At 37.5% G+C, this 15,384-nt stretch overlaps 1 protein-coding gene across 1 annotated transcript in view; it reads right to left on the reverse strand.

Moving 5' to 3' along the window:
* The window catches only part of LOC105383741, a 92,827-nt gene that overhangs the window by 59,959 nt on the left and 17,484 nt on the right, over positions 1–15,384 (reverse strand). Inside the window, exons 3-4 of the mRNA XM_048631489.1 lie at positions 11,333–12,086; positions 152–302 (exon numbers count right to left, since the gene is read on the reverse strand). Coding sequence (XP_048487446.1) covers positions 152–302; positions 11,333–12,061 — 880 coding nt within the window. The 5' untranslated portion in view covers positions 12,062–12,086. The remainder of the gene's footprint in view (positions 1–151; positions 303–11,332; positions 12,087–15,384) is intronic.

The raw sequence follows: 15,384 nt of genomic DNA on the forward strand, positions 1-15,384 counted from the left end.
AAAAGTTATAGGGCGTTTTCACTATTGAACTGTTTTGTCCCTCTCTGTCAAAAAACTATTTGTTCGATGACAGAAAGGGATGGAAAGTTCTATAACTATTCATAAAATAAGGGGGTTAATGTAGTATTGATATACAATCATAAAAACATACCTTCTAACAAAGGCTGCGGCTGCGACAGCACGCTATCTCTACTAGCGGCGCGCCGCACGGGCCGCGCCGGCCGGGCCAGCGACTTGAGCCCGCCGCCCAGCAGCAGCTCCAGGGCGCGCCGCCCGCCTGCCCCGCTGCCATGCCCGGCGAGCTGTGGGCGGAATGACGGGTGAGTATGGGAAAGGTGATAGAAAAATGTAGGTAAAGACAGTATGCAGGGTCGGCCGCAAATTTGTAGTGTGAAATTGACGATTCAATCAGTGGTGGTGTGCAAGATGCGGCATATTTAGAGGCACTAGGTGGGGGATGGCGCACCACATCTCTTCCTGTGGCTGTAAAGGCCCCGCACGACACTTCTTCTCACAGCGATCGCAGGTGAATTGCGTTTGTATTGATCAGGGATGGCAAAGATACACAATACAATACAATACAAAACACTTTATTTGCACCAAGAACAAAAATTACAAAAAAAAACAAAACTTAAAAAATAAAACAGTACAAAGAGGCAAGATTATCGTCGTTTGGTAAGACAGACTTTATTTTTTTGGTAGAAATGGTCACACGCATTAAGTAATTTTGCTATCATATGAAACGTTATGAAGTTTTGGTTCCACGACCATATCTACAATAGCACAAACGAAAATAGATCATCAACATCCCTAAAATACATAAAGACTTCCGAGCTATCCTGAAAAGGTCATTTAAGTTTTATTATTTAAAAAGTTACTAACTTCAAAGGACAAAGCTGAAATGTAATCTAATAGGCACCCCGTTCTCCGGCAAAGGAAACTTAGTAAACTTATTATCACAGAGGAGGAATATTCAGGGTAACGAAGCAATAATGAAGCGATAGTTAAGTCATATTGTGTGGTGTGAGCTGTTCTTTTGCCATTCGAATTCATAAAATACCATTAGATAAGTCAGTTTAGACCTGTATGTCTTTGTGTTATATTTTTTTTGTATGGCAATATAGTATTTAATTTGATTTTATTTAATATTACATAGACATTTCCTGTCGGTCATAATTCACACACTATTACTAGCCCGCGGTACCGCGGGTTGTACATTTAATATGATATAATATGCTAACATATCGTAGGATCCAATACCATAAGTCCTTAGGTATTTTTTTTGTGACAAAGACTATGAAAAATGGACATGACAAGACTTTTAGAATTCCTGTTATTAACACATGACTTTTATATGCATGTCTATAACTTAGGTACAAATATCATTTCATACTATCTCACGATTGCTATAGAAACGTTTCAGTCACTATTATTAAGAAGGAGTGCCTTCAAACATAATCAACCTTGCTAAACTTTCCCCCGGGTACCGAAATAGAAAACCGTGTAAAGGATAAAAAATTAGGTTGTCCATTACCAAGACCTTTCCACTGTTGGTTTACATTAAGTAAATAGGCATTGTTACCCCTGGCACCTTTGTATTGCATTTACCAAGGTCTAATTAAACTCCCTTCCTAAGCTCAACAAGTCAAATTCGCTGGAGTAGCATACATATCTCTTTTGCCGACGTTCTTCTTCTTCTTTGGGTACCATCTCCTATCGGAGGTCGGCAATCATCTGGCTTATTCTTTCCTTCGAGACTGCTGCTCGGAACATTGCCGACGTTACATGTTATTATCTACAAAATCACAATACTTATATTTTATTTATAAATGTTCAAGTGAATAGCCGTCCAAATATGCTGACACATGCAACCTTGGACGAAAGTGAATGGACGAAAGCAAGTTGCAAAGACCATTGAAAGTGAACGTAGTATTCGGAGGTATGTACGAGTGATTACTATCTGCTATCCGTCACAAAACATTTGTGGTTGAATCGTAAAGTGCAACATAATTGCTGGACAGAATAGCCGGTTGTTGCCCTCAAGATGGCTAAGATTACTTTAGTTATTTACTGGACTTAGTTATACATACCTACATAGTTATTAAATTAGTATTCTAATTTTAATGTTTAATCTAACCTAAACCTTACATAAACTATAGTATTGGTAGGTTAAATTCCAAAATAATAGTAATGATTAATAATAATATGATGCTAGTCATGGGTAATAAGGTATCATAGTTTCAAAATATCTAATATAATACAATAATATACAGGAAGTTGTAAAAATGGTATAATAAGCCAATAGGGGTGATCAGTATACTATCAACACACATTTTAAAAAAAATAACTTCCGTTTGAATACGTTTTTTCAAAACGTCATGTTAATTCCTGATGCTATTTTTAGAACCTAGACAAAGTAGACAAGCTAGTTGGCCCTACAGCTTTTGACTGGATTCCATGAAAAATAAAATTGTTTTGTCGGTCTGAAATTAGCGGAATAAATTTTTCTGTCAATGTATTTTATGGGCTTCTCTCCATAACAAAAAGCTGGATAATATCGAAATAGAATCAACGGCGCTGAGCAGTTTCTCATTTGAGTAAATCTACCCTGACATGAACTTACGTCCTGGTCAAAGATAATTCAGTTACACCGCTGCATGTCATATCCAAGTTCTGTCTAACTTAAATATTCTAAATTGTGAAACCGACAGCAAGCTAAACTTAGTGCTTAATACACATTATCCACTTAATCTGTGCAAAAATATTTTCAAACGGTTGCTGCAAATTAAAAAACCGGATGATGATCGCATAAAGCCACAGTGTGGGTGCAGATTAGTGAAATGTGTGTCAGTATTCACAGTTATACACCCACAGCGTCTCACGCATGCATGAACATGACTCGCAAATATTATTATTAGTTACTTATCCTTCTGCTTATACATAATACAGACTTGACAACTGAGTGGTTAATGACCCTGACTGCTAAGCCGAAGGTTCCTGGTTCGATTCCCGGCCGGGGCAGATATTTGGTTTAACGACAGATATTTGCACTCGGGGTGTTAATTATGATATGTATCTATTTGTGTAGATCCATCAGCTATCCGCTCCACATATTACAGACACCGCCTAGTTAGGGGTCAGCTAGCCGTGTGTGTGAGATGTCCCCACATATGAAAACGGCTACCTACTTTACTGCACTTTACCCCGCTGTACCGTTATCTGGACAAATCGAGTTATAAAAAGTATTCGTAATATAAAAACGCGAATGCGCTTGACCTTCTTGCTCTTAATCGTGAAAAGCATAAACAAAGAGGCGTCGCCGTCATTTGTTTTCATTCCTTTTAATTCAGAAAAGAGGATCTCGTAATTAAGTAACAGTTAAGTGGATAAAGCGGGTAGAATTATGGAAGTAACGAGGAGGAAGAAGACAGTTATGTTGTATCTGGTGTTGTTTAAGATAAGGTGTCCCAGATTCGAATACTTGGTCAGATATTAAATAAATAAATAAATATGTGGGGACATCTCACACACGGCCATCCGACCCCAAGCTAGGCAGAACCTGTGTTATGGGTGTCGGACAGCTGATATATCTCCACAAATACATAGATAGATACATACTAGATAGATAAATATCAACACCCAAGACCCGAGTACAAATATCTGTTTTTCAACAAATATCTGCCCCAGCCGGGAATCGAACCCGGGACCTTCGGCATAGCAGTCAGGGTCACTAACCACTACACCATTCGACCGTCTATATTGGTTTCTTCCCAGGTATGAGATACCTATGAAAAACAGTAACAGACCCCTTATTATTCGAGAATAATCCTAGTGGGGATAACATTCTCCGTTTAATAAAAAATATCTACCCAGGCCCAGAATCAAAACTGCTTGCTTAGCCGGTGCACCGCTCAGCCCACTATACACCATCTACATGCAGTCAAATATAGTACATAATAGTGCTAGCTAGAGGCTAGTAAGTATCTCGGACTAACTTGGCCGACGCCGGTAGATATCAAAGTTCTCAGCCATTTGAACTTTAGCAATGTAAGTTTCTAACTTTATATGTACGGGTAGTAATGGTTATTTCAACAATGGTTGATACCATAGTGGTATACCGGTGATGCTCAGTTGCAATAAATTCACAACCACAAGATTAACGCTTTAAAAATACTGTCTGTCTGGTTCCGTGCTAAACACCCGTTTAAATATGTTTAAAGGTTTTGATCTCAATGCAGTAAATTTTAGGGTTGAGCTGAGCTGATGAAATTAAGTATAAGTAAAGATCGCATAGTACATTCACACGATTGGAGAAGCTCAAGGAAAATCAGATGAAAGTAACTAAGGACTAATACACAAGACCGTTTCAAAACAATTTAGAATGCAAAAATGTTACATTAGTATTCAAGGTACGACCGATGGCAGTCGCTGACTGTACGTGTTAAAAGTCGTACGAGTACTTATAACAACTCAAGTATGTATTGTGGTATCAACTATTGCGATAACGTACCTACTACCTAACTGCTCATAGTATACTATCATCACGATCCACTTCTTGCTATAGGCCTTGTTAGATGATCGAACATACTTTATTTCATGTATAATATTACTTGTACATAACGATACAAAAAAAAATAAGTGACCAAAGCATAATATGTATGTATGTAATTTCACTATTGCGGGCCAGCAATTTGAATGGCAGTCAAAATTATTATTAGAATTTTTTTATTACTTAGAAATCTGAGCTGAACTTAACAATAATAATAGAATTAAGTCGAACAAAAATCTCATCGCGTCCACAATGAAGATTAGATAATAACGATGACAATGAAAACATAAATAATTATTTAATCCAGCAACAAATTGAGTATAAATAATAATTTAGAGTTAAATATGGAAATTAATATTTAGATTAGTCGAGAATTCGTTTCAAGGTGAAAAGATGACTGAGTCACACACATAGAGGTAATAATAAAGGATGTTATTATTATTTATGGTGGTACAAGTAGGTATTATGTATACTAAACTTAAGAACAATTTACCAATTAGATGATGACATTGAAACCATGAAAGCTATGGCTAATTTACGGTCTCAAATAGAAACACACTTTTGCAAATAGCTCCTGTTTCACAATACCTAATTATTATTTTTTATAAAGATAGAACGAACGAAAGATTCGTCAAACACGTCTAGACATCCCAACAGAAATAACGACACAACTGACAAGAAAAGAGTCATTACTTTTACTTATAGCAAGAACAATCGCTCAATCGAACGGAAAAGAACAAAGATCAAATGTATGAAAGAAAAGTCACGAAGCGATTGGCACAAACGTGATTGATAAGGGTCCAACGGTCGTGTTGTTAAAAATTACGTAAAAATTCCAAAACAATAATGAGTAATGAGCTATTGTTGAGGTGAAACTCTTCAACTTTCGAAAACTCATGTCAGACTCTGTCTCCCAACTTTCCTGGTTGTTACCGCACGATAATCGAATCATCGAAAGCAGATTTGGCAATAACCTTATTACCTTGCCAAGTTGGAAACCCCAACAATCAAAACCTCAGATAACATAATCAGTAATATTATTTATATCTTTGGAAAGTGCAATACATCCATTTCTATTTATTTTTTCTTCGGGAGTTAAACAAGCATTGTTATTGTTTACCAATTTTTCAATCTCCCGTGTCCTTATATTTGAGTTGACGACAGAAATACCCTTACATCATGCAGTTGATAACTGTAAAGCTCCTTAAGACCTCCGGTTTACCGTTGAAACGGTGAAAGGACCCGTTTAGGATAACTTATTGAGAACCAAAGGGACAGTGAGAATATGAAAGGCATTTCCATGACACAGCTAAGCGATGATGTCAACTCGGAAAGAGGATGCCACTGACATGGATGAAGAGTTCTCCAGTGACATAAACTGATAATATTTTTTTGTAAGTTTCTTTCCTTTGAATGTAAAAGGCTATGGGTATTATCCTTTAACTGCCTGATCTTTATTAAATTTTCAGTCTTCCGTGATCATTTTTTGTCCTAAATCATAACAGAACAAGAATAAGATTACAGTTTGAATCAGTTAATCAGATAGGAAACAAGTGAAAATCTTAAAAAGAAATAACACTCAATAACCTATGTTGCCTGTCATTGTATGTTTATTAACGAGAATCGTATAAGTAATTCAAAAGATACAACAACATAATACCAGTGAGTGTCAACGTGAGCTAGGTTATCTGTGATTCAACAGCTAAGTACCTACAAAAACAAACACCGCATACCTACTGAACTGTATAGTCAGTTCAGAGTAAAATTACAAATATTAAGGCATATTCAGGCTCATGCAATATTTTACCCTTTGGGGCAGTAGCGAAAAACGTACCGCATGGTAAAGTGTACATAATATAAAAACAAAAATACCGACTAATGACAGTGATAACCAGTAGCACGCGAGTGTGAATAAGCCTTTATAATAAATCACAAAACAACTAAGTACCCACGCCTGTCAAAAACATTACACCTTTTTTGGGACAAGGCCTCTCAAATACAAAAATTACCAGTAAAATGGAAACTTTAACACAACAAGATGGTAACGTTGTCAATGAACCTTTCAATGTCACACACGAAAAGATAATTTGACGTAATGGCCAGATGTGTTATATGGAATTAACATAACAATCCCAGTCAGTGACCTTAGTGCCTTACCCTTGAACGCCTAACTTCGTTGGGCATCTTCGATAACTAGCACTATCAGCACAGATAATTCTGTGATCCAGAGGTCACTGCTGCCGGTATCTGTACACTTATCACAAACTCTCAAGAGGAACGCACACACTCAAAGACACTGCACCAGCTAAGGCTGTTGAACATCAAAAATATCACACAAACACCGTTGTCGCGCCGGCAACGCTGTGGAATTCCGAATCTATTGAGCGACACACTCCTGCGCACGTCCATCACTGGCGGCGGTTAGTCGCCGACTGACTCGGTGACTCGATAGCTCACATTGTATACCTAACGTGACCATACGTCCCGCTTTGGGCGGGACAGTCCCGTTTTCAAGCTGTCCGTCCCGCTGTCCCCCGCGAGGGCAAAAATGTCCCGCTTTCATAAGCTGACCAAACGATAATTCAAATTACCTACATTTTGAAATTTCATTCCATATTTCCTTTCTTTCTTTTAATCACTTGAGACAACTTTTTATCTTCTTATCACTTACTTACATAGACTATAGGGAGTAATATGAGTCCGAGTTACACCGAAACTCCGCGAGTAACTTCGTTCAGTGACAATCATCAAAGTAATCTGTATTAAATTGTTAAGTAACTTAACTGATTTCTTAATTACAGATGTGCGGGTAATTCCGAAAAATCAAAAATCCGGAAATTTGTACTTTTTTACTAATTTTACGTTTTTACACGCACGCTCGGTCCTAGCGCCCTGAGTCAACCCAAGCGAGGTAGCAGATTAAGTTGCCATCAAGGTGAATGGTTCTACGGTTCAAAGTATGACTGCGTTTGGAAGAAATCGGCAAAAATCGGAATTACCCGAAATGGACAACATTTCATTTTCTTTACCCTATATTTTTATTAGTTATTCGGAAAGTTTATAGAAAATTAGTGGACCCGTATTTTTTTATTTTGTATATACATAAATTTTTGCATGTTATTTTTAACTTTAAAGTTAATTATTTTAAAAACGGAAGTGACGTCACATATTAAGCTCAATTTTTATTTTTGTCTATTGCCTGAGTCTCGAAAAAAAACATAAATGACACTGACAAGTGACATTTAAACTTTGTTTACATGCCAACCAACAAATGGGTCATTTTCAAATGACCTTGATATATCTGATGATGGAAAGTAGGTACTTATCATGTAAAAAAATAAGCAGAAGCATTTTTTCAGCTGTGTAGGCGGTGGCATGCTCTGGGACATATTATATAGAGGTCATCTCTTAATAATAAATAAAAAAAATAGTCAGAAAGTGTCAGAACAGAATTAATGAAAATTACCCAAATAAACAACAACGTCACGATAAAACGTCAACGTCAATCAAAAATGAAAGTGACAGTTACTTTGTTTTTAAATCTATAGGCTTTGATCATCAAAATGCATCGCACCTGATGCATGACGTCATCAACACTTTTTTACTATTTTATGATTTTCTCGAAAATGATACATCCAAAAAATACAAAAACATTTTTTTTGTGGCCTTTAGAGCTAAATCTCGAAATGGTTTTCGATTTATAGCAGCTTTTATTTTTTGAAATGTTGTCCATTCGGCATTACCAACCTGCACCTTATGATGTTTAAAAATTTCGTAGTGTCTGGTATGAGAACACCCAAAAATTTAGAAAAACTTTTTTCCGAATTTGAAGCACCGAATATGTATGAACCTAATTTACAAAATATTGCAATAACGATTTTTTAATATCAATTTATAAAAATCGAATAGATATAATAATAATCACAAAGGTTTGTTATTACGATTGTTAAATACACGAACGTTAAAAAATACGATAACCTACTTAAATAAATACAGATTTATTATAATCACGAAAATATCAAATCCGGACCAAAAATTTGATAATTCGTGATTTTATCAAAAATAAAATGAACGTTTCAAAAACTTTAGAACCAAAACCTAAAGGTGTTAGGTGCGCATAGATATCGAAAAACAAAGAGGAGCGCAGCGAAGCAAAAAAGTATTAAAATGTAACTAAGTTACATTCGGGGATTTGTGTTTTCGGAATATTAAAACTTCGGGATTCGTTATTCAAACAATTCGATATAATAAAAAATCGTACATTTAAAACATCGAAATTATAACATTCGAAAAATTTACTTTGGTAATTTTAATAAATCTCTTGTTTGAAATTTCGTTTATCAACTTTTCGTAAGTTTCGTTATTCGGAAACTTAAAACTTTACTAGAACTATGAAATTCATAATTCAAAAAATCGTTGTTTTCATATTCGTAATTCGGATTTATGTAGGGTACCCGTCTGGTATATTTATAAAATTCTAAATATACCAACTTTACAAGATTAGTTACTTTAGATACATAAATATAACAAAAATGGTCATTCCCCATTCATGCATCTCTTTCACATTTCACTCTTTCATCGTAGGGATTGAACTTTCAATTGATGCACTGAGCAAACTGAGCGAAAAGATAAGAAGATAAGAAAGATAATTCCTATATGTACTTTTGAGGGATATGAAATTCAGCAGGCGTCCCGCTTTGACAAAAAAAATAAATGGTCACGTTATGTATACCGCACGCCACACTCTTCCTGGCAACCGAAAAAAAAGCTGTGGCGTCCAATTACAATTTGAAATTGGAACGAAAGCCATCGTTTCCGTATCCGCACGGACTTCCTTGATCGGAGAGCTCTCCGGCGAATCAGCTGTTCAATGGACCGAGACAGACCTTAGCGATCGATAGCTGAAATCTTTGTTTACCATCGAATATACCTACATAGCAACAATTTATGAAGACAATAGTTAATTTATACATAACCACTCTGGAAGTAAACGTAACTTACGACAACAATTTCCAGGAAAGCTACAACAACATGGCAACATAAATTTGAACATGATGATGTAATTGAATCTTGAATATTCATGAAGCTTATTCATCATTGTTACTATGGAAAGCAACTTTTCAACTGATGAGATCAACAAGTCAACGTCATAAAGTCAACTTTTAACTATCCGTGGTTAGAAACTATTAGATTAGTCATAGGCTTAACGCATATCTAGTTGGCTAAATTATTATACCCGTAGCTATCACAGTTGTCGACTGCCAACAGTAAAGGATAACGTTTTCCTGTTCTGTAGCATCGAAAACAAGTGAGATAAACATTAAATTGTTATTCATTATGGGTTGTGACATATTGATTCTGAGCATAGAACGAGCAGTGGGTGAATTCAAATGACTTCGACAACGCACGTGAATAATAATAGCGGACGAGAGCTCGATTTGGCAAGCCGCTACGACAGCCAATACCCGTCCTTTGGAGTCGCATGAAATCATTATTAACATCAGTTAGATATAATGTAATTTCCAAGAGCCGAAACTATCAATTGCCTCAGAATTTCGACCACCCCGTGTGCTACGATAATCATCCTAACTAATATCCTAACTAATATTATAAATGCGAAAGTAACTGTGTCTGTCTGTTACTCTTTCACGCCAAAACTACTGAACGGATTTGAATGAAATTTGGTATACATATGGTCTAGACCCTGCGAAAGAACATAGGCTACTTTTTATCCCGGAATTCCCACAGGAAAACTTTTAAAGGCGAAGCGAAGCGCGCGGGAACAGCTAGTTATAATATAAATTCATGACATTGATTTCTACTCTTTCTGGATGAAACCAAGATTCAGACAATCTTGACTAGACGAATAAAGTTTGACTTGAAGTAGAATACATATCCTCGCTAAACAATTCGATCATACACAGACACAGCAGTACTATAGAACATAATACCCAAGATCTATCCATGTCCAGTAAGTGTAGTTACCCTCCATATACCACGACGTGGATCGCATATCAAAACATGGCTTGTGCCATCTCCATCACTCTTTGTATTGTTGCGAGATTGTTCTGCTTATAAATTATTTATTGTACTCTGTACAGGCCTAGGTCTATTTTCATGGTTAGCCAATTATCTGAATAATTCTACCTTGTAGGTATAATTTTTGGTATTGAGCTTACTCAGCGATCCATTAGTTACTATTGTTTACATCGATTTACCTATCAGCCAACATACAGCCTTAGTTTTGACTAGCACACGACGATCGTTATACCTATTACATGAAGTCTAACATCGTTTCGGAATAACCCAATAAACGGCATGACAACGCTACATGGCTTGAAAATAATTAGATTACACTACCCCTAGAATGTTCTTCATGTATCGACAGGCGTCAGACCCACCCCACGCGACAGAGAGGCATTTGAAAACAAATTATGCTCAACACTCAAATAGAATGTGAAGACATTGATGTGTAATTGAAAAACAACATGTGTACCGACATATACACTACATATGTATAACAGTATAAATGTACCACAAACAACCACCCACGAAGTGTCGTGCACTGAATGCCACACGATACCGATTCGAATGTGGATATGGCCATTCAATCCGCGTCTGAATTATTGGATCATGATTATTTTTACGTAACACCCAATCTTTAGACAGTCCAAATTTTCAAGAACATGATAAATTACCTGAAATAATCTTAGTATTTAAATTTAATCAGATAAGATAAGAATACGAAAGACTTCATTAAAGTGTCATGAAACATCTCCTCACCTTTTCGCTATCGGACGGCAGGGTCCCATAGCCGTACCAGCTGGTGGCTGTCTTCAATCTCGGCTCCTCCTTGGCGTAGAGCAGGCCGCTGCCCCACCGCACCACGCCCTCCGCTACAGCCGCCACGGGGGTCCGGGTGCCGCCGGCGGGGGGCGAGTGGGGGCCGCGGGGGGCGCGTTCCGCCACCGGGGGCAGCGTCGGCCGCGCGCATCCCGACCTCCGCTCGTAGATCCGCTTGCAACCCTCATCGAAGTCCGTCTCTAGCAACCCCTTTTTATTCCCCTCACACTTTTTCACACTCTCATTCGAGTCCTGCTTCTGCAGCCTTTTGTGCTCGTCTTTTCTTTTGACGCTGTCGTTGGACTCTTGCCGCGATAGCAGCGACCTTTTAAGACTCTCCGTGGAGTCCTGTTTGGAGACTTGCGCTTTCGCGTCCTGTTTGACGATGACGGGTTTCTTTTCATCTTTGGAGAGGAGCGCTCGTTTAAGACTGTCCGTGGAGTCTTGTTTATGGATGACCTTTCTCGGGCATTCCGTGTTGAGTGAGTCGGTGGTTTTGGAGATGAGTAGTTTGGGGGTGAAGTCGTAGGCGTGTTCCGACGGGGGGTTGAGTTCGAGGGAGCGGCGGTTGCGGCGCTTGTCGGCGGGGGCCACCTGCGCCTTGGCCGGCAGCAGGCGCCGCGGCAGCAGGCTGCGGTGGTCAGCGAGCGGGGACTCCGGCCGCAGCATGGTGGGGCCAGCGGGACTTATGCTCCTGGAATGAAAGAAAAGCTACTTTAGTACACGGTGAGAGATAGTGGATTTCTGCTGGGATCATCATCATCACAACCCATCACGTCCCCACTGCTGGAGAACGGGTCTACATGCAATGAAGGAAGGGTTTGTCTGCTGGAATGTATACGGTAAATAGTAGACTGTCGGAATTCCTATTTCAAAAATTTCACGAACCGTTATTTTACACTATATTTACGCTCAGCGCTGCAGTCAGCTAAAAATATCCTGACCGTTCAAATATTGGCGCCGGAACGTCTACAACACTCGACATGCACGGAGCGGGTTGCTTTCCGAAATATTGTCTATTACTGCAAACAAACGCGCTCACGTGGTGTAAATAACAATTATCTCATTCCAAATGAGGCCTTGGCAATCTTAGCGTATTGTCAACAGACTTATTTGCACTGGCTCGTGTTTCAATACGGGCTCGCGTTGCAAGGTTACCGGTTACAATGGTACGCGACGTAACAATACAATACTAGGGATTAGTGAATGATTTTCAGAAATACCTACCTAAGTGACGCGGGTGAACGCTACAGCGAATCACGCGAATCACGCGAAGCGCGAGTGCTTGTAACTCAAAACATTCAACATAACCGTGCTTTTGTTTGCCAGCCGGCCAAACCAATCGATAGAATACACACCGTATTAGGTTAAACACAAGGGTCATAAACGATCGTAGCTAATAAGAATTCAGCGGCCGTGCTATGATGAATGGGCGGTTAACGTGCGAAAAGCAACATGGCATCGATAAGGTAAGCCAATCCACTTCACTATTTACATTGGCTATTAATTTTCTTGGCTGTAAGGTCGGAGTTTATCGCTCGGTGAGAGAAGTGTGATAAAAACGTGGGTATGTATACTATGATGAATTGGTGATGTATGTCGTCCGTACTTATAGTCATAGGCAAATAAAGACTATTCCATTCTTATAAATAAATATGTGTGGGGACATGAAGATTCCTAAGCTTCCTGATTGATGTATCATCTGTACCTACCTTTGACACGCTAATAAGAAGATTAATAAATAATTTAAACTTAGTGGTTGATTTTAGCACTTATTTTCCAACTTTGTCAGAGGTGAGAAGAGTATATCTTCGTTTACTAAAAAGTACATTTATAAGTGCTGAGTATATTTTTTCGATGCCGGCGATTACGAAACTAAAAAGATAAGCGGACCCTTAAACTTAATTAGAATAACAATATTTCATAATTGTCAATTAGTGCTTTAACTAATCGTTAACTAATTATACCTCATTATAACTTTAGGAAAATATTGAGTTTGAGTATCGTTGACTCGAGGCCAGTTAAGGTCAGTAGGTAAGTATTAAATTGATATGTAGGTATAAATTATAAATAAAGAAATTCTGTCTATGTATCTATTCACTATATTTTATGTGTGATTGATTTTATTTATTTAGTATGCATAAGAGAAATATACAAAGTGTATATATTTAAAAGGGTCCTTCCGAGTGACGTATTAATAATTGCTCCCTATAAAGATAAGTGCCCACCTTTTGGCATCGTACGCAATGGACCTAAATCAAAATTATTTATTTGTTGAATATAGGTGTAGGTATGGTGTTACAATAGGTACATGTTGCTTAAAACTATATTCTACCCTAAAGGGTGTACATTTTTTTTATCTTATATACTTAATCGCATCCATATAGAAATTCACACAAGTGCTTCCACTACATCGGCATTGCCGACGCCGTTTCTCCATACATCCGTATAACAAACCGTTTGGTGCGACACGTACGATTCTGATAATCGGACGCTTACTTTAAATAAACGTACCTTGCGTAGTCAGCGACTGAGGCTAATCTGTCTGGCTGATTCTTACACCACGGTGACTAAACCCTAGACCTGTGCAGCGATCACAGGATTCGATACTATTTTCGAAACTACACTAACATAATGGAAAAAATCAAATGTCACTTTTGGAACTGTCAAACTTGCCTTGCATTTTGACAGTGACAGCTGGCGATACCGTTCTTTTTCCATACATATGTTTGTGTATATTCGAAAATAGTATCGAATCCTGTGATCGCTGCACAGGTCTAGTGTTTGTCACCGACTCACTAAGAAAAGAAGAATATATATATATATATATATATATATATATATATATATATATATATATATATATTCTGTGTGTATATGTATATATATATATATATATATATATATATATATATATATATATATATATTCTGTGTGTACGTCTTTTCATTGACCTCAAATCTATAATTTTATAGAACCGCGTACTACACAAATAGTTTGGTCCCTAAACGGCCATTTAACATTATACCGGATAAGAATCTAATTGACTTGAACCGGTTCGTTTATTTAAAACACGATTATCAAGTTCAAGCAGTTAGCTGCAATGTCGAAAATGTACTTAAAATTCAAATTAACACTTATTAAAAGACAAACAAAGATTCGGTATTAGTTTTCAGGGTGCGTCGGACTTTTATTTTTAGGGAGCTGTTCATACGTCATTCTTGAGCCTTTAGTACGGGTTTTGCAATTAACGAAAAAATATTACGGTTTCTTCTGTTATCTGTCAAAAGTTTCATGATAGTTTTCGCTAGAAGCACGTACATTAGCAATTATTTATTTTATTTTTATTAATTTATTTATGAGGATTGTCATTGCTAATGCTGGTTGTAACCCCGAATTGCACGGTTTCATCCTGAAGTGTGCTTATGCGGTATTGGTTATAATATAATAATATAATAACTCATAACCCACGAGCGCTGCAACAATCATCTATATAGATGCTGTGGCCAATGATGATGATGATAATAATATTATCAGCGTTTCTTCCATCAGGTCTCCATCGAACATTCTGCACCATTCTCCTGCAGCAGACGACTCGTAGCAATTGATATGTCACATTCATGTTACACAATGCGCTCACGTCACAATGTTTGCGGTCCGCGGATGGAATAATCACATTAAATTATACAATACGGACATTATATTCTTGAATATACACTGTAGTATTGCACGCTCATACTTTCAGGAAACGCCGATTTACAAACATTATCGTCAAAGAGAGGATAGTTTAAGAAAATACCAACCAAAAAACATACATACGATGAATTGAGAACCTCCTCCTTTTTTCGGAATCGGTTAGAAGGAAACTTATCTTTTCAAAATCTCATAATAAAATCATATTCCATGATATACATATTTCATGATGTGATATGTAATTTTAGGTATATAAGCAGTTTCAAGATGAATACGGCAAACGACCAGCATTATCTCTG

The sequence above is a fragment of the Plutella xylostella genome, chromosome 29 (assembly GCF_932276165.1).
Source record: "Plutella xylostella chromosome 29, ilPluXylo3.1, whole genome shotgun sequence".
NCBI classification, from domain to species: Eukaryota; Metazoa; Arthropoda; class Insecta; order Lepidoptera; family Plutellidae; genus Plutella; species Plutella xylostella.